Source organism: Peromyscus maniculatus, chromosome 1, assembly GCF_049852395.1.
Source record: "Peromyscus maniculatus bairdii isolate BWxNUB_F1_BW_parent chromosome 1, HU_Pman_BW_mat_3.1, whole genome shotgun sequence".
Taxonomy (NCBI): Eukaryota; Metazoa; Chordata; class Mammalia; order Rodentia; family Cricetidae; genus Peromyscus; species Peromyscus maniculatus.
This window is the reverse complement of record NC_134852.1, coordinates 112,237,583-112,261,194: the sequence shown is the minus strand read 5'-3', so window position 1 is coordinate 112,261,194 and position 23,612 is coordinate 112,237,583. Positions and strand designations below refer to the sequence as shown.

Sequence of the window (23,612 nt, the reverse complement as noted above, 5' to 3'; positions counted from 1 at the left end):
CCCCATGCTCAGACAACTTGGAAACCTTCTTTCAGCGAGACCTCCGTCTATGGCTTCAAGCCTCCAAGGACTTGTACAGCCTCGTGTTCTAAGAAAATCTCAACATTTGTACTGCTCACATTCTATGAATCCAAAGCCCTGGAGTCCTTAGGATGTAAGAGCCCATGATCATAACATTCTTTCTAACCATCAGGATACAGGCAAGACTCCCACATCTGGGTTTCTACGGCCTTTGGAGCTTGACGGTCTATGGGCTTGCGTTTCTGAATATCAGGGAAGGGGGCAACTGGGGAGACCCTTAGAAATAACACCCCCCCTCCCAGGTAGCACTGAGAGCCATGAGGAGCCCCAGATTGTGGGGGCAGGGAAGGAACTGGGCCAGTGTGAGTGACTCAGTCCAACCCCCCACTCTAAGAAGCACCAACAGTCCATTCTCATTCTCAGCTGGGAGGATCAGCTGGCCTTCCTCGGTTCAGGCAGATAAATGAGAGAACACCACAGAGCCACGCACACACGGGATCTCAGGAAAAGACAGCATTTGCTGTCCCCACCCGGCCTCACCCCCAGCAAGCCTCACGCTTCCCTGGCAGGATCAGTGCCCATGGTTAAGGCACGGGATGTTTAACCCAATGCCCAACTGACTGACATATGACTGCTGGCCTTGGCTTCCCCAAAGCCTATCTTTGCTCCTCTCTTCCTATCCCATGGTCCCTTGTAGTTCTCAGTTTGAAAGACCGGCCTCGTAAGAGGACAAAGTGAGGCTAGGATCAAGGGAATCTCTTTCGCTCCGACACTCAATTTTTCCTCGCTACCATGACAATGTGGGGCCTTCGGTAAAGTTCACAGCCCAGGATTTAGGCCAGGTGGCCATGATGGCCTCTTTAAGAAGATCTTGGCAGGAAGAACCAGCCAGTGCCATATTCCTGGGGCCCAGTGACAAGGAGTGACTGAGGATAGTTTGCAAATTTGGCTCTCCACTGAGCCTTAAAGATTGAAGAGAATTTGTTCAAGCTACACTTTGCACCTGACAAGACCACCACCACCACCGCCACCAGTAGACCAAGTTCCTCCTTTGTGGTACTCCTACGGCAGAACTATCTCCAGACAAGGCTCTTGGTTCTTTCTGATCACCCTGTGTGTGTGAGACCCTCCAGCCTCCCCTCTTAGCACCATCCCCCATTCTGGGGGGCCTTCACTCTTCTCTGCCAGTTCAAGAGGGAAGAAAAGGAATGCAGTGACCACAGGCCCACCCTGGCTTTATATTTATGAGGCTGGTGCCACTTTACAATTGGTGGGACCGACTAAATTCACACAGCTAGGAATGGTGGAACAACCAGCTAAAACCAGCTGTCTCCAGCTCCCAAGCTCCTATTCTTTGCAGCAGACTGGCTTCTGGGAGAAGAGATAGGGGCCTCCCTCTTGGCACCCTCCTTCCCCTACCCCAGTGGTCCCCAAGGTCTAGAAGGCAAAAACCATGATTCTTTCTTCCCTTGCTTTCCTGGGCTGGAAGCAGCCACACTTCCTGATTGATCCAAAGTCACTCGATAGGCACAGACTCCCGTACTGGGACTGGGGGATGTGGTGTTCGGTTTCTAAGCACCCGTCGCTATGGAAGCCAGGTGCTGCCAGCCCAAGGCCTAGCAACAAGGCATGATGTGGGGCGGAGGGCATTGTCGGGGGCTTTGGAGGCAGCCAGCAAGAGAGCAGACGACATTCACGCTCAGGCTGGAGGCTGGGACCTGCTGCTGTGCCGGGCTTGTAAGGGGAGGAAGGAGGCAGAGAGGTGAAGTCCACACAGAGCCCGCGAGACAAGACCCAAAGATTAGAGCTGAGAAACATGTGGAGCCTGACAAAGGGAATCCAGAGACTAAAAGGCAGAGGCACGGTCAGGAAGATGGGTGTGGGGTGGTAGAAGCAGACTGAACTGGCCAGCCACAGAGACAGAGGCCAGCGGTGGAGAGGCACCAGCTTTCTCAGAGACCCTACTCCTAGCTCTGGGCCTGAATGCCAGAGAGTGGGGGAGCGTCTCTGAGGAGTGACAGAGATGGATGGACTCATGACAGAAGGAGATAAGCAGAGGCAGGAGGCAATACAGCAACAGTAATCAAGGGAGAGAGAACTGGGGACAGAGAGGATGGGCAGGCCAATGAGGACCAGACTGGGAGGCAGAGCAGACAGCAGTGAGGACAAGATGGCAGAAATATGAGGACAAGGGCACTGAGGCCACCAGAGTCCCGAGCTGACCCCAGTCCTGGGATTTTCCCTCTTCATCTGCCCGTGGGTCACGCAGACCTCCACAGCCTCTGACTGCTACTCCATGCCCATCGCTCCCTAAACACAGCCTCATCCAGACACAATCCCTCAGCGAGGACCCTGATCAGGGGCTCCTGTCCATCCTGTCCCTGTCGGGACCCAGCAAAGCAGTGTCAGAAACAGCAGGTAGTCAGGTCTTCGGGCTTCCAGACGTCAAACTCCTCTGACCCTGCCTGTGTTCCCACTCCAGCTGCCCACGGAGGTTCTGGAGGATTCCATACAAGGCGTGCTTGTCTCCCGACAGACTGAACAAGATGACATCGTCCAAAATGAAACCGACCTCCTGCCCCGGAGGCTCCCTTCCTTCTTCCTCTACAGCAGATTCTTTCAGGGCACTGGGGACACACTGGGGCCCGAGGACAAGGCAGACAGCTCATAGAGATGCAAACACAGCTGCCCATCTCAGAGGTGGCCGGGGATGGCGGAACAGCTTGGCCTCCAGGGATCAGGAAGCCGCAGGTGCCTGGCAGGCAGCATCTCGTTTAATCCTCCTTGTGCCTGGGGTATAGGTACAGGAGACTGATCCCCTGAAGGGGAGCCACGTGCCCTAACCTCCTCAGTGGCCAGCAGGCACTGAGCCAGGTCTTAAACCCAAGTCTCATGGAGCCAATGTGAGTGGAAGGGTCTGGGCAAAGTCATAGTAGGTAAGGACATCTAAGAAGGGAGCGGCCCAAGTCTGCTCATGGCACCTCCCAGGAAGGGTGTGCAGTAGCCTGGGCAGATCTCAAGCCCTGCTCGAGGCCACTATTCCTCCATGGGGAGAGTCCCATCTCCTCATGGCAGGATGTGACAATAATTAGCTAGACCCTATCCGATGCTAACCTTTACCAGAACCTGTGGTAATTGTTTCTCTAATTAGCACTGTGGAGGCACTGATAGCCTGTTCCGGGAGCATGGTGCACTCAGAGGTGCCCGTGTGCCTCATCAGCCTCCCTCTTTTCAGACTCCTGGAGGAGGACCAAGATAAAGTTTAATTAAGTGCCTACTATGTGTCCTGTGGTGTGGAACACTTGGCATTTATTACTTTATTAAGTTGCCCACAGAAGTCTCTGGAGGCCGCTGGCTGTGTTGGCCCCATCTCCCTGCACCTCCCACCTCCCCCCAGTTACCACAGTCAGGCAGACCTCATGGCATTCCCCCTACCCCTGTCCCCAAGAACTGCCCTTGAGGTAGGGTGAGCTGTGGAGCAGCAGGTTCCAAAGGTGCCTGGGAACTGGGAGGTTATTTCTCCCTTCCGTAGTGGAGGTGGGTGGGGAGCAGCTTCACCCCACACACTGTACACTGTATCTGGGCCACAGTCCAGAAAATCGACCCATGGCGCCATCCTCCCCTGGGCCCTAGTTCCTGGAAGGCGATACTGAAGGGATGATCGATCTGTCTCCCAGCCTTCTCTTCTGCTGCCTTGCAGGTGGCCTCTACAAAAAGAGCCCCCCCCAGCCAGTCGGTGTCACAGTCAGGGTGAGAGCCAAGGGTCAGCCTGGGAGCCATGACCCTCATTCTCCTCTACAGCTTAACATTCTCACTACTCAGGGCCGAGTGGACAGATGCTGCAAGGGTCAGTGTGGTAGACCAAGCTCACATATAAACATGTACATGTGTGCACATGCATGCAAGCTGGTAGAGCAGGAGTTGTGAACACAAGATGTGAGCTATGCAGGTATGGGTTCAAATCCTACCTCCTCCATTTCTTACGTATGTGTGCTATCCATGTTACCTAGCCTGTCCGAGTCTCAGTTTCCTTATCTATATAGAAAGGTTAATGATAATATCAAACAGTTGGATGAACAAGACTACACATGTGAAGTTCAGCCACCATGTTTACCATATGTTTTTGATACACAAACGCTTTTATTAGTGTAGCTGTATATGTAAGTTGGTACACATGTGTAGGTGCCCTTAAGAGGCCTGGGAAAAACTTCTAACACCCTAGCAAAGGGGTGTGGGCAATGTTCCTTAACTGCCAGGTCCCCTAAAAGGGGGGGCCTAGCTACAAAAGAGGGGAACTGGCTGTGCATCCCCCTGGGGAGGGAGGAGCCTGTGCTAAGCAAGGCTGTAGGAGATGAATGGCTCAGCAGCCACCAGGCAAGACCAGCGATTACGAGGCTCACAGCCCAGTATCCGGAGAGGAACGGGAGGGAGGCCGAGTTGCGGGGCCATCCATCAAGGCTGGCAGGCCCAGTAATGCGGCACAGAGGGATGGGGGAGAGAAAAGAGAGCTGTAAGATGGGGGAAGTGTAGACAAGCAGGAAAAGTCCTCAGCACAGACCTAATCTATGCAAATTTCATTCAAACCAAGAGCAAAGTGACCCATGGACCCTGCCAAGCCGGAGGAGTAGCAGTTACCTGGGAAAATGCTAGCCAACCAGTCTAGGACAAGAGCTCCTAGCTGGAGCCCAGCAGAGCCTAAAGGGCTGTTTGTTGCTACTAACCTAAGCAAGCTTGGGCAGGTCACTCTCTGCCGCTGGGAATCATCTTTCCATCTCTAAAACAAACCCTTCCATTTAAAAATCAAGCAACAGTGAAAACCTGCAGGGTTCCTTTCCACGCTACAAACTGTATGTTCCTTCCTGCTTCCCTTCAGCAGACTTCCCCCAGGTTCTCTACTATACACCCTACCTTCAGGCTGTCCCCCATCCCTCCGTGTTTCAACTCTGGATCATGGTTTTCCTCTCAGAAGCCCTTCAAGAAGCTGCTGGCGCAGTTAAACTAGACCCTCCTTTGGACTACCACACACCTTTCCAGACCTCTAAACAGGATGTACCTGTCCCTTGATCTTACTCAGCTCCCCAGAATGCAGAAAAGGTCGAGGCATCCAGTTCAGGGGCTCAAGCAAAGTAGAAGGAAGAGAAAGAGGGTAGGTGAGTGAGGAATGAAAAGGATGAGAGACGTAACTGTGGCCAAGGTCCTTCTAGCTCTTGAGATCTTCATAAACTCTAGCCCAGCGCATGCCCTGACCCTGGCTCCATCCTCCTCCCCTCTGCTACCCCTTGAGCTATAGCCTCTGTCAAACACAGAAATACAAGGGCCTAGGGCCAATAGGGTCTTTGGCCTCTGCCTCTGCACCAATGGAGGCTAAGATCAGTACACGGTCGTCATAGCGATGCTGGGTGCTGTCATCGTAAATTCATCACCTGAGTTTTGCGAGGCCCTCAAGGTATGAGGAATGCTGGTTAGAGCTGATCAGAACTCTGGGCTTTGGGGAGGGCATGCATTAAACTTCACCCCAGTCCAGCTGTGTCCTCCCCTCACCCCTTAAATCCAGGTAAAGAAGAACACAGAACTTCCCCCCTCCCCCCTGTCTACTGCGGTATCTACTGTGTATCTAGCTCAGTCCAACTTGGTTCAGGGAAATTGGTGGTGGTGGGAAACATTGCTGCCCCAGCATCTGTGATTGGGTACCTGGGCCACTGAATAAGGCAAAGGATAGGTTCTCAGTGTGTCACTGGGGCTAAGAGGGAAGAGAGAAGACAAGACCATATGTCATGCCCAAGCACCAACGGATGACTATTAAAAGTTACTCTAATTCATAGAACATGCGTGGTCAAAATGATTACCTGCTTTACAAGAGCCTGGATGTTCCCTCTGCCTGAATCCTCCCAGCCAATTCTAATTAACAACCCACTCTTACCCCCAGGCCCTCAGTACGCCCTACCCACTCTCACACCTCCTAAATTTGAGAAAGTCCAATACCCCATTACGGGGTAGGACTGGGGCTCCTCCTTCTCCTACCCTGACTGGTGGAGATCACAATAGGAAGCTCTTCCCACCTCTGATACACTGTGGGCTACCGGTAGATCAGGTTCAGGCCTGCAGGTGGGAGCTGTCCGCGGTGCTGAACCCTCCTAGCCTGACTTCACTGGAAATCTGTCTTGGAATTGGATTGCTGATGGATTGGAATCCATCAGTTCCTCAGCCCAGAGAGCAGAGGCCAGGCTCCCACACATGAGGCATCTCAAATGCTGTCCATGTCTTACATTCACAAAACCTCAGGAAGAAGCCAGAGAGATGGTTCAGCAGGTAAAGGCGCTTGCTGCTCAAACCTAATGACCTGAGTTTGATCCTTGAAAACCCCATAAAAGGAGGAAGACAGAGCCAATGCTACAAGGTTACCTTCTAACCTCTACATGCAGAGTATGGCACACCTTCCCTCTCCATCATGCATGCAATAATAACTAATCAATAAAACACACCTTGGAAGAAAAGACTCTATTATGAGCAGAAGAATGTGTACAAAACCAGAATGCAGTCACACAAGGCTTTTATTGAGTACCTAGGATGTACAACCCTATAATAAAGCTCAGAATACAGCAGTAACAATGCAGATCTGATTCTGTCCTTCAGAGGCTTGGATCTGATGGTGTCAACACTTGGGTCTACTCTCTCTCTCTCTCTCTCTCTCTCTCTCTCTCTCTCTCTCTCTCTCTTCACACACACACACACACACACACAGTGGTCTTACAATGTGCATTCAGACCAAGGAGAAAATGTATGCCCATTTTACAGTGGGAAATGGAAAACCTCGGGGTGACAATGGGGCTTGCAGAGGTCACAGAGGTACTGCCCATCAAAGGTAGGTCTTAAATTCAAGCTATGCCTGCCTTCTGCCTTCCGAGTGGAGAGGAGATCACAGACATAGCCCTGCCCTGGAGCCAATGAGCCCCCTGCAAAGGATGCTTGAATTTGACCTGAATACCTCCTTCTGCAGTTCTCCCTTGGCCTCTTTGTTAGGGACTCAGCAGGTAGGGGATCCGTTTCCATCACCTGGGGTGCTTCCAGGCCACCTAGCCCTTAATCCACCCCCACTTTGCACTGAGGCCTCCCCCTACCCTGCATGGGGGAGTGAGGTGTGCACTCTAAAAATACCTTAATCCCTCCCTGCTCTCGCTCTAATTAAGCTGAGTGAGTCACTACTTTAAGTAATTTATTGCTAGTTACATAATTGCTTTAATATTTGGTTCTAGAACTGGGGAGCAAGAGTGGCCCCCTTCTTTTCAAGGAATTGGTAATCCGAAGACGAGGGCTGGTGGCCCCTGTAGTGGAAGCAGAAGCAGCGTCACTCTTGGTCAGGCTCCTGCTCTAATCTGGGCCCACACATGACCACCAGGGCCCCGGAGAACACTGGGAGATCTGTGGAAGTACAGACTTCTTGTGCCATTCTGAAGACTCCACTCCAACCTCATATCCAGGAGTTGCTATCAGGAGCCACACCCCAAGAATCCATTACACTGCCTGGCCTCCTCTTGACCAGCAGCAGAAATTAAGGCCCAGAGAGGTGATCAGTTCCCTAGCACCACCCAGCACATACCAGGTAGTCTTGCTCTATGTCACCAAGCTGTCAGTGCAAGAAAACCCCAGCACCTCTCACAGCCTGGTGATAAGTCAACCCTAGTCAACACACACACACACACACACACAGAGAGAGAGAGAGAGAGAGAGAGAGACAGAGAGAGAGAGAGAGACAGACAGACAGACAGACAGACAGATACACACACACACACAAAACTCACTACAATGGGCACAAGAGAACATTTGGAGGACAAGACAATGAGATGGCTCCGTAAGAGTGCTTATTGCTCTTGCAGAGGACCTGAGTTTGGTTCCCAGTACCTACATGGTGGCTCACAGCCACCTATAACTCCAGTTCCAAGGGACCCACAACTGTCTTTTGATCTCTGCAGGCACCAGACACATATGTTGTACACTTATATGTGTGCAGGCAAACACTGATACACCTCACATAAAAATAAATCTTTTTAAAATTCCTTTCTTGATTTCAGTGGTGATTACATGACTACAGATTTGTTAAAATTCATTATATTCTTTAAATTAGAGGTCTTACTATATGTAAGTTATACCTCAATAAAAGACATACTTTTAAACATTAAAAAGGGAAGTCCCACCCTCACCCTCCAGGCCCCCACAGCAGGAACAGCTGTTCTGAGACTGGGGCCGGGCTGAGAAGCTGGTGTGTGCTTAGTAGGTGCTCATGGTGTAGATGTTTGGTTTGCTCCATGCCAATTAACAAGGCCGACAGACACCTCCTGTGTGCACCTGCACATCCTTAGTCTCATTAGCTCATTTTCCACTCTCCACAGCCCATGAGGGAGCCCAAGTGCATGCCAGGCCCATCACACACGTGGTCTCATTTCATCCTCACAGCAGCCCTAATGAGGTGGGTGCCAGGATCATGCCCATCCACAGGTGCAGGAACAAAGGGGGCAGGACTCACCGGTCCCCCCACTAAGATGTGGCAGGCTTTCATTCATCAGCACCTCCCACTGCTTCCCGGTAGCTCTAAATTACAGGGCTTAGGAAGCTGTGTGTGGAGGACATGCCCTTCGAGCCCCTGGCTTGACTCAAAGGTGCACCTCACTGGGTTTAGAAGTAGAAGCCGAAGCTGAGTGTGGTGGTGCCTACCTGTAATCCCAGAACTGAGGGAGGTAGAGACAGGATTGTGAGTTCAAGGCCAGCCTGGGCTGTATAGAAAGACTCTGGCCCAAACCAAATAAAAACAACAGAAGAAAAAGTGTGAGCAGATGAGGAGGGGAAAGGTAGGGAGAAGCAGAGAGAAGAGAAGGAGAGGAGGGGGAGGGGAGGAGGGAGGGGAGGAGGGAGGGGAGGAGGGAGGAGACAAGGGGAGGGGAGGAGAGGAGGGGGAGGGGAGGAGGGAGGGGAGGAGGGAGGAGACAAAGGGAAGGGAGGAGAGGAGGGGGAGAGGACGAGGGGGAGGGAGGAGAGGGGAGGGGAGAGGAGGGGAGGGGAGGAGGGAGAAGGGAGGAGGGAGGAGGGGAGGGGGAGGGGACAAGGGGGAGGGAGGAAGGGAGAAGGGGAAGGGAGTGGAGGGAAGGAGAGGAGAGGGAAGGGGGAGGGGAGAGGAGAGGAGGGGAGGAGGAGAGAGGGGAGGAGAAGAGAGGGGAAGGGAGGAGAAGGGAAGGGAAGGGAGGAGAACCCAGGCACACTCCACGAACATGTCTAAGTTCAGAGAGTTGGTGAGAGGCAAGGCCAGCCTGGGAAGGAGGCAACTAGGTTAGGCAGCCAGCCTGGGGAAACATAAAAGAAACCACAGTGTTGGAGAGAGTGAGGCAGCTGTGGGTTCAGTGCCTTCTGGGCCCTGAGCAGCAGGGGCCCCTTGATGCTGTTAGTGACTCATTCCCTTCCAATTAGCCTTTGTCCAGTTTCTTGGTTTTAATGGCCTGTTCACACCCACTGCCACTATCTCGCTGAGTATAGGAGAACAAAAAAATCTTTCACCCCAAATTTGACAAAAGCTATGTGGGAAATAGTTAATGATACCTTCAAGGTTGGTGGAGGGCCATGAAAAGGGTCCTACCAAGGTAGGGGCCACAAGAGGGGAAGAGGCCTTCATGGAGGGAGGGGTTAAGAACATTTCATATTGAAGAAGAGGGGAATCCTGGGGATGAAAGGCTTAAGTGGGTATGGGAGTGGGGTAATGGGGATGAGGAAGAGGTGGGGTTGGGTTAATCAAAACTGAGACTGCATGAAACAGCAGCATTACAGAAACCCAGGACTTTGTAACTTCATTTAAATATATAACTTTGGAAATCGTTTAGTGTATGTGTATATGGGTGTTATACTTGCATGTAAGAATGTGCACCACGTGCATGCTTGATGCCCACAGAGGCCAGAAGAGAGTAACAGATCCCCCTGGAACTGGAGCTACAGATGGTTAGGAGTCATTATGTGGGTGCTGGGAACAGAACCCAGGTCCTCTACAAGACTAGCAAGTGCTCTTAGCTGCTGAGTCATCTCTTCGCACCCTATTTTTTTTTTTTTTTTTTTTTTTTTTTTTTGTTTTTCGAGACAGGGTTTCTCTGTGTAGCTTTGCGCCTCTCCTGGAACTCACTTGGTAGACCAGGCTGGCCTCGAACTCACAGAGATCCGCCTGGCTCTGCCTCCCGAGTGCTGGGATTAAAGGCGTGCGCCACCACCGCCCGGCCGCACCCTATTTTTTAAAGGAGTTTGAAGCCAGTCATGGTGGCGCACGCCTTTAATCTCAGAACTCAGGAGGCAGAGGCAGGCAGATCTCTGTGAGTTCAAGGCTAGCCTGGTCTACATAGCTAGTTCCGGACCAGCTAGGTCTGCACAGTGGAAGACTGTCTCAAAGGTGGTGGTGGGGCTTTGACTGGAGGTACCCTGCATTGGTGAACAATGCCATTTCCAGAAGACAGTAATAGTTAGGCTAAACTCCCAGTGCCAGGGATGGAGTACCCCCTTGATTTATTGGTCAGGGAGGCCCCAGAAGCCTGCAGAACATCGCAGTCTATTGCCATTGTACTTGGTTGCCCATCATAACTAGGTGTTAAGATCCTGTTGCTGAGGACACCACCCAATTTTGGTTGCAGGACACGGAGAAAGTAATCTAGAACAGACAGGGAGACTTTCTCCCTGCTGGCTGGCTCTCATAGTGCCAGTATGTATTCATTATACAGGCCCCTGGGGGAGAAAAGACATCAATGGTTTACTCAGCATGGGCCCTGAATGCTACACCATCAATTTACCAGGCAAGATGTGACCCCTGGCACACAATGGCATGAGTGTTATGGGGTAACCAACTGCTTTCTGATGGATTTGAGGCCAGCTCCACAGTAAGACATTCATGCTTGGCGCTGTATAAACTCGTTCAAAAGCCCACGGTGGCGGAGGTCATAGGCCACAGGGGGACAACCTACCATGGTTGTTTGGTTAAATGACCATATCGTCAAACTGCCATCTAAATATTTATGTTTGTACCTATAGATATGTGCTGCTCCCAACCTTGGTCAGAGAGGCTTCCTTTTCCAACAGGCAGCAGTTAGTACTGGTCGAGGTGCCAAAAGCAAGCAGCTATGACTGCTTAGCTCTAAATGGGACATCTATCAATACCTGCCCCAAGGCTCAAGGAACACTGGGGAAAAGAGAATGTAAGAAAGAAATGTAAGAGCCAGAAAGTGGCGAGAAGTACTGCGCAATGCTCTGCTAGACATGACAAGGCCATTGAACTCATGACCTCACAGCAGCTGTGGTTGCCTACACAAGGTCTGTACAAGAGCAAGCCAATCAAGCCGTGTGTGTGTGTGTGTGTGTGTGTGTGTGTGTGTGTGTGTGTATCCTATCAAGTCTTGGGAAGTTCCCTGAAAGAGGGGACACCAATATCAGGGTAAAAAGCAGGGATCATCAGGGAAGGTTTTCCCCTAATGGGAACGATCTGTTCCCTCGTGGTGGGAGCCACGGTGGGAACCAAGCAGCTGGGCCTGACTTTGGTAGTGCTGTGTCCATGCCAAGCATGAGTGACTTCTCGGAGTGCAGCATGCACGAGCTACATCCCACCTGTGCTCTCTGTCTGAGTCTGTGAGCCTGCACTGTGTGCATGGATGGTTCTAGTTTCTATTTCTCCTGCTTCTAGATTAGCCTTAGATGAGCCTAGGTCTGTTGTTGGATACAGCAATGACTGCCACGTGCATGGTGGCCTCTTTGTCTGCAGTGAGCTTCTTCGTGTAGAGAGAGCTGCATCTTTTGATCTCTGAGAACCTGTACCGGTGTGTGTGGCCCTAGGTCCCAGTTGTCTGAGTCTCAGTGCCTTGTGCGTTTGTGACCGTGATACCTAGTTCATCAGGTCAGGCTGCTGCTGGAGCCACCGGAGGAATGAGCTGAGCAGGTGTTGCAGCTAAACTGATGCCCTGATGCCCACAATAGCACCTAATGATCATCCAACACTGAGCGGGGCTGAAGGTAGCTAATTATCACTGATAATGAGCCAAAGCTCAAGGCCCATCAGAAGCCAAAAGTGAGTTCCCACTGGTGTGTGACCATGGTGAGGTGGCTGGGCCAGAGTCCCTAACCCTTCAGCATCACGAGGGAACCACCCTCACTGAATCATCTCCCAAGAAGGCTCAAAGTCAGGGAGGGCTCAGGACCACAGCAAGGATGGAGGCCTCGGGCCAGGAGGAGGCTCTTCGGGAGAGAACTTAGTATGGACTTGGCTTTGCAGGGGTCACAAATGTAATCAAGAGATGAAGAGCAGTGACCCAACATTGCTCTCGGGGCAAGAGTTGGGGAGTGTGGCCTATGGGTAAAATTGATGGGTGTTACAAGAGTGGAAAGCACAGATAGCACGAGACAGGGAAGACTGTCCCTGCAGACAGGGGAGATTGTTCCTGAAGGAAGATTGGGAGCATCAAAGAAAAATGACCACAGCTCAGGCCTGTGAGCCAGGTAGCACGATCCCTCTGACATATCTGGGCACCTTCCTTGTCTTCAGCCAGTCTTCAGGGGGACTTCCTACCTCTCACCTGGGTCAACATACCACCCCCTTTCCATCCCTCTAGTCCGTATAACCCCAAAGTAACTGTCACCTGACCCCAATGAAGTCCTCCCCATTTCCTGATGGGAGCTGGGATTCCATATCTGCCTCTCATCACCAGGTTTTTCCTCCTTCCCCAGAGCCTTGCACCTGTCACTGCATCCCTCTGGTGGGCCAAGGTCAACCCCCCCACCCCTGCATCACTGCTCAGGAAGCATCCTAGTCAACCACTCCATTACTCATATCTGGGCACATCTGTCTTTAACAGGGCAGGGCAAGGACCATTCAATCCATCTCCATGGCCTGGGTGATGGACACAGGTAGAGTACACCTGGGCATCATCAAAGCGTGGCTGAAATGCTCAGGCAGGTGGCAGAGTAGGGTACAGGCCCATGACTGGAGACTAAGGACATCCCTCAGCAGCCCCCTTCCCAGCGCTGCACAGATAGGTGAGCGGCAGGCAGGGTAGGAAGAAGTTCCCAGGCTGACAGCAACCAACTCTGTCCATATGGGGGCCCTCGGGAAGCACCCAGCAGACCAAAGTCAGTGTGAGAGCAGGTATTTGAAGGCTGGACCTAGCTTTGGTGTTAACTCTGAAATCAACCCACTGTGGGACTGTGGGCAAATCTCTACCCTCTCTGGACTTTGTTTTCCCATCATCCATTTGTCCCTTCAGATTCAAGTTCAGTTCTTTCCTGTTGTGTGGTTGGCCTCTAGTGGCAGCTTCATCTCGGCTTGTTACACCACACACACACACACACACACACACACACACACACACAACACACACACACACACACACACACACACACACACACACACACACACACACACACACACCGCTTCCAGAAGAGCTCTGCTAATGTAGGTGGGGTGCCAGCAGGAGCAGAGGATGAAAAGGGTATTTATCCCCGAGCACCTCACCCCGACTGCGAGGCCGTGGTGGCCCCGCTCCCCCAGGGCAGCCCCTTCTCTGGGCCTAGAACTTCTCTCTGGTTCAGTGTTCATCTTGCCCCTACGCCTTCCCACTGCTGGTCTAGGTACCTCAACAGGCCCCTCTTGGCTCAGGAAGCCCTGCCTGTCACACAGCCTCCAGGGAAACAGCTCAAGAGGCACTTGTTTTGTTCTCTCTGCAGAATGGCACTAGCTCCTTGAAGGCTTGTTGAGGTGATTAAACAAGGCAATTTCTAGGACTTTATAGAGGGCGCTTTGGCAACATTCCGTCTCTCTGCAGGCTTTGGTGTCGCATGCCTAAAATCCCAGCACTCCAGAGGCGGCAGCAGGGAGACCGGGAATTCAAGGTCATTCTTGACTACATAGTGACTTCCAGGTTACCCTGGAGTAAGACCCTGTCTCAAAAGGGCAAAAACTAAAATAAAATACATATAAACTAAAATTTTAAATTAAACAAAGGAAAGAAATAAAACTTAAGCCAGGTGGTGGTGGCAGACGCTTTTAATCCCAGTGCTTGGGAGGCAGAGGCAGGCGGATCTCTGTGAGTTCGAGGCCAGCCTGGTCTACAAAGAGAGTTCCAGGACAGCTAGGACTGTTACACAGAGAAACTCTGTCTAAAAAAAAAAAAAACTTTAAAAACATTTCTTCTCTCCATCTCTCCCACTCAGAGCTTTAAAGTAACTCTGAGTTCTCTGACATGGGAAGGGCATGGTACTCCTGCCTCCTCCTCACCTCTCCTACCCCAGTTCTTTCCAGCCAGAACCTGTGTCGATCCCCAACACTGATCTCCTTCCCTCCATCCCAAGACGCCCCCTTGACTGTCTGCTCCTTCCTCACCAGTGTTCAGCAACAAAGTCACTCGAGTCCCAGGTCTTCCCTGGCCTTCCGGAGCCCTTACGACGGCCCTGGGCTGCCTGCTTCCAGTCCCAAAGCCGTAGGAAGACAGAGTTCTCTCTAGTGCCAGGAAAGGCTTTCCCCCTGTTTCAGCCTTCAGTCAGACCAAGAGACCTCTCATCCTTGCGCTAGCTCAGCTGCCAAGGAGCCCAGGAGACCCACACCTCCCCACACTTCTTCCCCCGGCCCCTCCACACAGCAAATGCTGAAAGTTTACCTCTGTTTGCAACAAAACTCTTTGCAGATAGAGCCCACTTGTAGCCTCCTGAGGCATCAGGGGAGCAGACCCTATCCCAGGGGCAGGGAGCGGAGCTTTCTTCCCAAGGAAGCCCCTGCCCTATCTGTCCTGCATCCTGAGCTGACCTTCTGCACTTCCCATAGCCCAGCACTGGCTCAGCACCAAGAGCTCATGGAGGGGTTGTAGGGAAGCCTGAAATGCTGGAACAGCAAAAGCCTAAAATACAGGCTCTGCTCAAAGAAGAGGCTCTTGAGGCTTTAAGAGGAGGCCCTCCCCCACACTCACCTATCCCTAAGCTCCTCTCTCAGAGGGAGTCCCCATGTTCTGTGGGATGACAGACTTCACAAGCCCCCAGAAAGGCATCTCACAGCACGCAGAAGCTCTGGTAGAAACTTCAAAGCTAGAGGCCCAGAGGAGTGGAGACACCCAGGTAGAGGATGGCCTAAGCACAGCCTTGGATCTCCTCAGGGTGCCCCAACTGCCTAAGGGGCAGAGGGAGAGACCTCCTGGGGCAGACACACCTTTCTCTCCACACCAAGCCTTATCTCTCACCCTGATCTTATTGGGTGATTTTAGTTTTCTCTAGTCCCCTCTGGCCTCAGTAGTTGCTTCTGTAGAGGACCAGACTGGGAGCCCCTAAAGGCCTCTGGGTGTGGTGCAGGTGTGGTCATCCCGGGAGAACAGAACCTACCCTCCCCAGACACATCTAGCCTCTCAATCAATAGCCAAAGATTCTGGCCACCAAACCTGAACCTGAATTCAATGGTACCATTCCTTAAGGTCCTCATAGCCTGGAGAGGATCCCAGAGTCCTCTGAGGGAAGCTCAGACTCCATGCATGAGCAGTATAATAACCACTAAAGCCCAAGTTCTCATACGTCTCATCTCTACCTTCAGGCAGGTGGGGCCCAAGATGGAGGGTAATGAGGAGCCAGACCTTGGTGAGGCCTTGCTGAGTCAGCAGCACAGGCCTCAGGACCCTCACGCGCATGCACTTGGAAACACAGATACACAGTTCCACTAGGACACATACGCATAATACTCTGCACATGCATGCGTACACACATACACACAAGCCACACTTGCACACACAACCACCTACCAAGATTTGGACATAAAAATGAACACACATGCTCACACATACAAATATATACACACTTTTACACAAACACAAGTCCATATATTCTTCCCCTCTCTGACCAGGATACACATACCTCAGTCTGGAAGATCACACTCTACAAATAACACACACACACACACACACACACACACACCAACTGATATTATTCTGCAGTTCAGCATCAGACAAATCTCAAGCGCTACAATAAATAAAACAAAAACCTAAACCTAAGTGCAAGGTCACCCTAAGCCCGTTTCCCCATTAGCCTGTCCCAGAACTGTGAGGGGAAACTTTATCTGAGCATCGTTCCTCCAGCATGCCTGTCCCTGCTATTTGGGGTCCCAGCCACTCTCTGTCCTCACCCCCAACTACGCCTTTGTAATGTAGCTCAGAGGAGGTGGGGAGCACTAGGCTACCCTCTCACCACCATCCTTACTCTTCCCTCCCGGTCTGTCCGACATCCAAGCCAGGGGCTGGAATGGCGTACGTAGCAACCCCTGCTGGGTTTATATGACATTGTAGCACAGCTCTGTTGTACATATCTACATTCCCCAGCCTGGGCAGAGAAGAGGAAGAAGGGGAAGAAAAACAAAGAGCTGGGTGCTCTAAGGACGGCCTTCAGAAGCTTCAGACAGCCTTTGGTCTGTCCACTTCAATCTATCCAGCCAAGGCATCAAGGTCATGACCTTCCCAAAGCCCAACACTGACCAGATCTGACCCTCACTCAAAACCCTTGGGATGCGAAAGAACAGAGTTCTGGTGGATCACAGCCACACATCCAAACTCTCAGCTGGAGCTCAGGTCTTTAAGCCCGGGCTAGCTCTCCCCTCCCCTGGCCTTATGTCCCACAGAATTCAGCTCTTGCTTCCATTGCCCCAGGCAGCTCTTGTTCCACTGTTCTCTGCTGAGATGCCTCATCCCCAACTTGAATCGTCCGTATCTTTCCTGTTCTTCAAGGCTAGTACTTTGCCATCTGGACCTATAACTCACGAAAAGAGCAGGAGCTTTGGAGACCTGAGGACCCTGCACTCCAAGCCTGGCCCCACCCACCCCGGTGAGCAAGTCAGTCCCTTGAATCCTCTGCTCCCTCATCCAGAAAACAGCAGCCTCTTGGGTCTGTGGAGGGGATTAAAGAAGATCATAGCTGTGGAAACCAGGCTCACACAGCTGTAAACTTCCCTGTGCATGTGCAACAATTCTCATTATGACTTAATCCTTTGATCCCTGCTCCTGCCTCCATACTCCAGCACACAGCAAGCTGGCAGAGAGCAAGAAAGGGTAAAGGCTACTTCATCTCTGAGTTCCCCAGGCCTCAGCCCCTTCTAGGGCCTGCCAACAGTCAGCCTCAGCAGCAGGGTGTAGATTTGGTTTGAAGGAGGCTGGACAAATTATACTTACTGCAAACTCACACCAAACTACAATTCCCAGAATGACTCACAGGCTCCCGTGGGTGTGGCCATAGGCTTAACCCCTTCCCCATGAGCCTTTTCTTCCATCTCTGAAGGTTGGTCTCAGGCCAGGCAGGTGCCACCTAGCAAGGTGGTCAAATGTCCATCAGACACCTCCATCTGCCCACAGAGCATCTGTGCCTGTCACCACACCCACCGCCTCCTGTCTTCCCCCACACACTGACGCTCTCTGGGCTCCTAGCCGTGGTCTAAAAGTGTAGGTGAGTGTGGGTGTTCTTCAGTGGCAGCAGCTAGCCTCTCTACGCACACTCGCTGCATTCCTATTGCTAAGTCTGTGCTTCCAGATTCTTCACAACTATTCTGTGAGGACAGAAGGGTTGTTGCTACCGCACTACTAGTTTGAGGTTCAGAGAGGAGTCCAGCAACTTTCCCAGGACCACATGGATCCAGGCAAAACCTTTATCTGTTTGCCATTTTCCCTTGCCTGTCTTCAAAGCTTCTTCTGAGCCTGGAGAAGAGGAATATCCCAGAAGCCCCAAGGTTCACACTCCTCGGCAACACTCTTGGGAAGTCCTCCCAGATATCAGACACAGGTTTCTTCTGTTTCACTAAGTTCCAGCTGCCTGGAAAGGGTCAGTGAGAGGATGACTTCGGGGACTTCAAGAAGTGGGTCACATCACTAGGGGACTGGCCTTTCCCGGGGAGCGGGCAGCTGAACAATGGGAGATAAATGTGTGAAAAGATCCCTGTTACTAAATATATCAACATCCCAAGAGGACTGAGAAACTGACAGGGTGCTTGTGGTCCTCACCTTGGAGGCCATAGTCTTGTGGGTCAGACAAGCCAGGGCACTTGGAGCAGAGATGAGGCCATCATGCCTGCCTGAGCCTGGGGCAGAGGGAAGGGGAGGCCAGCATGGAAGCAGGTGATGTCTCATTCTCAGAGCCTAAGCTGCCAAGCACAATGGGCTGATTTGCATATTGCTTTGCATTCATTTGCATGCCACTTTCTGGAAGGGCTCACATTCTTCAAACGCTGCCTTGCCCTCATTTCTAGGGTCTCCGCTTGTTTTGCTGAACACCCATTCTCAATCAGTGTGGAATCTTTTGACAGGCCCTGGACAGGGGCACTAGGAGCAACCAAAAATGTTGCACATTAACAAGAGCGTTGACATGTCAGAGACACCTTCATGGCTGGAAGTGCTACCTCTAGTCTGGCCTTGATTACTCGCTCCTCTTTCAGTGCCTTCCTCCCAGAATGCACTTCATACTTAGGCCTCTCTGAACTCTGCTAGTCCTGGCATCAGGAAACCATGCTAGCTCTGGCTCCCGGTCTTTGCACACTGTATGCTGTATGCCCTCTTCTTAGGGTTCTCCTGCGATTTGGCCAGTGACTGGACCAATGGCCCTGGCACAGGCAGGGAAGGTGGGCGGCTCCTTCCTCCATCATGGTCATTGGCTCTGCCCCTCTCCTTTAGGAATGCAATGCTCAGCTGGGCAGCATTACCAGAAAAGGCTGCCGAATGAATGATCCTCTGTCTCTCAGGCCCTTCTCCCTCTCCCTGGCTAACTTTGGTCACTGGTGGGAGGATCAAGAGTGGATAAAGACCTCCAGCTCTTTCCCATTCTGGGACATTTCCTCCTCCATCAGTCCATTCACTCAGCCAGGAGATTCTACAGCCCTGCTATGGTCGAGGGAAGTTCTTCTTATGGTCTATCCTCACTCTCTTTCAGGTCATGCTTGTTTCTTTATCATGTTTTCTTTCTTTTTTTTTTTCTTTCTTTTTTTCCGAGACAGGGTTTCTCTGTGTAGTTTTGGTGCCTGTCCTGGATCTCGCTCTGTAGACCAGGCATCATGGTTTCTAAAGAAGAGTCAGGGCCTCCCACTCAGCTCACTATGTATTTTCACTAGAAGCTGCTCATTTCCCTCGCCCTACCTGGGATGCTGCCCCTCCTAGATCACTTATGCCCCTGCATGCACCACCAGCTTAGCATAAGGACAATGACCCAGCATGGAGAATGGACATAAAGCCAGGCCAAATACCCTGAGTAAACGGCCTTGGATTGCTCTCAAGGAATAGGTTACCCAAGCAGAAAGGGATGAGCGTCTTTGGGGGTGTGCAAGTCAGAAGCTGGACAGAGCGACTAGCACACTATAGAGAAGGTAAGCAACTGCTATGATACCCGAGATTTGGAGAAGATGCCTTGTAGAGTAGGGTGGGAAGATAAGGCAGCTTCCTCCATGAAGGAACTGCTTGGCCGGGTGGGTAAAGGACTCACATACAGGAGCCATCACAAGGCTGCATTTGAGCCACATTCTCAATCCTGGTCCATCAGGGATCAAAACTGCAGGGTGAGTTATGGGTTAGAGGGAAGAGTCGATCTATGAGGGCTCCCTAGCAGAAGCAATTTATCTGAAAACCTTTCTCTAGCTCTGTTTCCAAGCTGCTCATGGGGGTGAAATTGGAGACCCTACAAAAGTTGGCCCTGTCTGTCTCTTTTCCATCTCCTTTCTGGCTCCCTCTAGCCTGGCCGAGTTCTTTCTGTCCCTTGACGACACTGAACCTTCCATACCCTACAGTCTTTACACATTGTTTCTGCTGCTCTTTGCCTGGGAGCATCCTACAGGGCCCAGGCAAACATGTCTTCCTCAGACTCTTCCCCACACAGCTCTGTGACACTGTGTGGTGTCAGTTTCCACTCCTGTCTTCCTCGCACTGAGCATGTTCTGAGTGTGAGAGAGGGGTCAGTGTCTCTAATGACCAGGTCATGGGTACCAAGCAGGCTCTGGGGAGTTCCTGTTGATGAACAAATGAATGAGTGAGTGAGTGAGTGAGTGAGTGAGTGAGTGAGTGAGTGAGTGAGCGAGTAAGGAACCAGGCTGAGGGGTCATATTTTACAGTCCCAAGTAGCAGAAGCTAGGGAAATGTAAGCCTGACAGCAGTGTGTCTGAGAGTGAGCCTCCAGTCCATTAAGACCGAGCGGGATTCTGATGGGAGTCCTGCCCCCCCTCCCCATCACCATTTGGCTAGATCCCAGATAAGCCATCAGTGGTCTCTGGGGACAAGAGCTGGAGTGGGAAGCAGCAAGAGTGGCAGGAGCTGCTTGGTGGGCAGGGGGAGCTGGGGTTGGGGCTGCAGGGAGCACAGAGGCCGTTAACTCCCGGGTGAGCTGACCCAGAGCAGCAGGAGTTCTAGGTCAGCCTGAAGGAGAAGGCTGCCAGGGCCTCTGAGGACCAGGCTGAGGAAGAGGTCCAGCTCTAGCCTGGCAGCCAGGGGAGACCAGCAAGAGGCAATTCTGATTCCTGCCACCATGCACCTCAGCTAGGATCTCTCTCTCTCTCTCTCTCTCTCTCTCTCTCTCTCTCTCTCTCTCTCTCTCTCTCTCTCTCTCCCTATGCCTGAAGATCTGCTACAGAAAGAAGTTCTGCTCTCATCTGACCCTTGGCTGACTTGGCCGACTACGTCTCAGACCTCATGGCTCCTTGAACTGGCCTGGCCCCTGCTCTCCTTTTCTGGACCCAGCTGCCTGAACAAGCTTAACCTCGACAGTGCCATTGAAGTGGGTTTCATACCCAAATATAATCATATCCCTCCTCTGCCTAAATATCCGTATGCCTCCCCTGCATAAAAACTTCCCAAGGCTCCCTTGGGGCCTCCAGAAAAAGCCCATGGGATCTGGAGTTCAAAGTCCTGCAAGATGTGAGTCCTGCCTACCCTGCAGCCATTTCCCACCACCCATCTACAGAGCTTCCTCCCCATTCTCCTGCCCAGTCCCACCTCACAGCCTTTGCCTAGCCGTTCCCAGGATGCACCACCTGTTAGCTTATGCTGCTCTTTATTGCTTCGTTATTCTCAAGCTATTTTGTGTCTGTGAAGCTGAGGAGGCCCCAGAGGGCAGGGCCATTATTGCCTATTTCTTTTCTGCATCTCTCCACAGGGTATAGAATGAAGTGTCCTGGACTCACAGAGGTGGTCACACATTCAGCCACCTCCTCTCTCCCTGGGTAGACCGAAGTGTCCCAACTGTGCATTCAACCATCAAAGAAAAGAAACCCACACACATAAATGGACATAAATAGGCACACACATGTATACCAGTCACACAAAGACCGAGATGCACACATATTCAGACACACCAGCCCCATGATCACACACCCACACCAGAACTCGTAGACAAACACACAGATCCACCTACACATACATTAAAAAAAAACAGTTATTCAAGCATAATAACACACAGATGTGAACACACCCTCAAGCAAGCAAGCAACATGCTTACTGAGTCATTCTGTCAGAGCATACATATTCACATGCAGGGCAACATGCAAACAACTTGACACGAATATCTCCTTATATACACACCAGCCTGTACTCACACTCAGACACAGGCAGTGTCCTCCCACATCCACACGCTGGGGTTCACAAACCCGTGCAGGATGCTTCACATCCAACCTCAGGGACCCTAGAACCCTCAAGACCCCTCTACACCCAGGATGTCCCCTGCACTCCACAGGTGCACACACACACACACACACACACACACACACACACACACACAGTCACCTGCCTGTCACCTTGGAACTTCTCACAGTGGGTCCTTCATCTACACATGCAGCTTCTGCATGTGGACAAGCACAAAGCTGGAGCTCCATGGCTCTCTCTACCCTATCCTGGGACAGATGATTTGAGGTGAAGTTGCATAAAGTAATGCCCTGAACCCTTAATTCCTGATTCCATGGAGCATATCACCCCGATCATCTCTTCTTCTGGGACCACGCTTATTCATACAATATCCTTATTCTCTCTCTCACACCCACAACGCAATATAAAACACTCCTGGCAGAGGTTGTCCCTCTCCAGGGTGCTGAACCATCCCATCTCAGCCACCAGAACTCCTGGAAACTCCTTGGTCAAACTCCTGCACCCCACCCCAAGCATAACTCAGGCTCCTCACCACCCATCCCCCAGTCAGGAACCCGTCTTTAGGACCATCACCTCCTGGGTGGATGCCAGGCGTCTCTCCCTTACACAGAGACCCCTAACTAGGTTGCAGTTCAGCAGCCAGGTCCCCAGCAGGATCGATCCTCCCACGTGGCTGAGCTCCATGTCAACCCCAGTTCCTAGAGGGACTTCCCTGGCCCCATCTGTGGCTCCTCTCACTACTGCTTACCCAGACCCCAGATCCCCTGGCTAGTACTCACGGCTCAGCCGGTCGCGCTGCCGGGTACTGCTGGCTCCTGCAGAGGATGGAGTGGCCGCATGCCTGCCCCATCACTCCTCATCATCTGCCTCCCCAGCCAGACTAAGGTGGCACCTCGCCCTGCCCCCCACCCTGTCCGGAGTTCTTGCTGGGGCACTCCCAGCAGGCACAGGAAGCGAGAGCAATGGCTGGTTCTCGACTCTGCCTGGACTCAACACCCGATCCAGCTCTGCTGCCTGGACTGCTCCGGCTCCGCCTGCCTCTCAGGCTGCTACTGCCTCTGCTGCTAGGCTGGCTCTGGGAGGAGGCTAGAGCAGGTCTGATAATGCAGAAGGGGGAGGGCGCATGGAGGAGGAACAGAGAGAGGCCCAGACAGAGAGGGAGAGAAGGAGGGAGGGGAGAAAAGGTACACCGAGGGAGAGACTGAGAGATACACAGACAGAGAGAGAGAAACATAGGAAGAGAGAAGGAGCTGCGCCTCAGAGAAGATCAAGACGGAAATACAGAGACCAGAAAGGCATGCAGAAACACACAGAGAAAGAAACAAAGCTATGAGAGCAGGGATGGTGCTGGGCACTCCAGGGACAGAAGGACATAACCCAGACTCTCTGAGGCCCTATCACAGAGTCCCTCCGGGTGGGAACACACCATTGTCCTCTGAATCTGGGACAGCAAAGCCTCATGCAGAACTGGCTGTCATCCCTTCTGGGCATCCTCGCTGTCTTTGTGTCATATCCTAGGGTGCATCCCAGTGTGAGCTGTCACACAGCAGACTCAGCCTTGTCATCGAGCCTACCTTTGATGACGGTTTACCTTGGGCCACAGTGGGAGCTGATGCTTGAACTTCTAGGAGTTGTGGGTACCCAGACTATGGCCTGCCCCCGCCCGTCTTCAGTGGCCACAGGCTCTAGGCACCAGGGAAGCCTATTGCATTTTTATCCGTCCTCAGAAGGACTTCTCGGGACAAAGCTTTAGCCAAAGAGAATGGGAGCGTTTAGCAAAGGAACAGGTAAGCAGTTGGCCCAGCAGAGCTTCTATTATGTGTGGGAGAGAAAATGCCACACCATGAAGAGGGTGTGGGAGACAGTTGAGGTAAGGAAATAGAGTTCCGATTCCACCGATGGTTTATTGATCCATGTACAGACACCTACCATTGGCTAGCCCCACCTGCTGGGACTGGAACT

General features: G+C 52.0%; 1 protein-coding gene across 6 annotated transcripts in view; it reads right to left on the bottom strand.

Moving 5' to 3' along the window:
- Window positions 1-23,140, bottom strand: part of Pde2a (phosphodiesterase 2A) — a 94,565-nt gene extending 71,425 nt beyond the window's left edge. For 2 of the 6 annotated variants that reach the window (XM_042279393.1, XM_042279398.1), the window contains exon 1: window positions 23,077-23,094. In XM_042279393.1, coding sequence (XP_042135327.1) covers window positions 23,077-23,079 — 3 coding nt within the window. In that variant the 5' untranslated portion in view covers window positions 23,080-23,094. Of the gene's footprint in view, window positions 1-22,429; window positions 22,727-23,076 lie in introns of those variants that run through there. The other 4 variants (XM_042279405.2, XM_016000686.3, XM_042279411.1 and 1 more) reach the window with 3 other exon arrangements.
- Window positions 23,141-23,612: the final 472 nt, after the last annotated feature.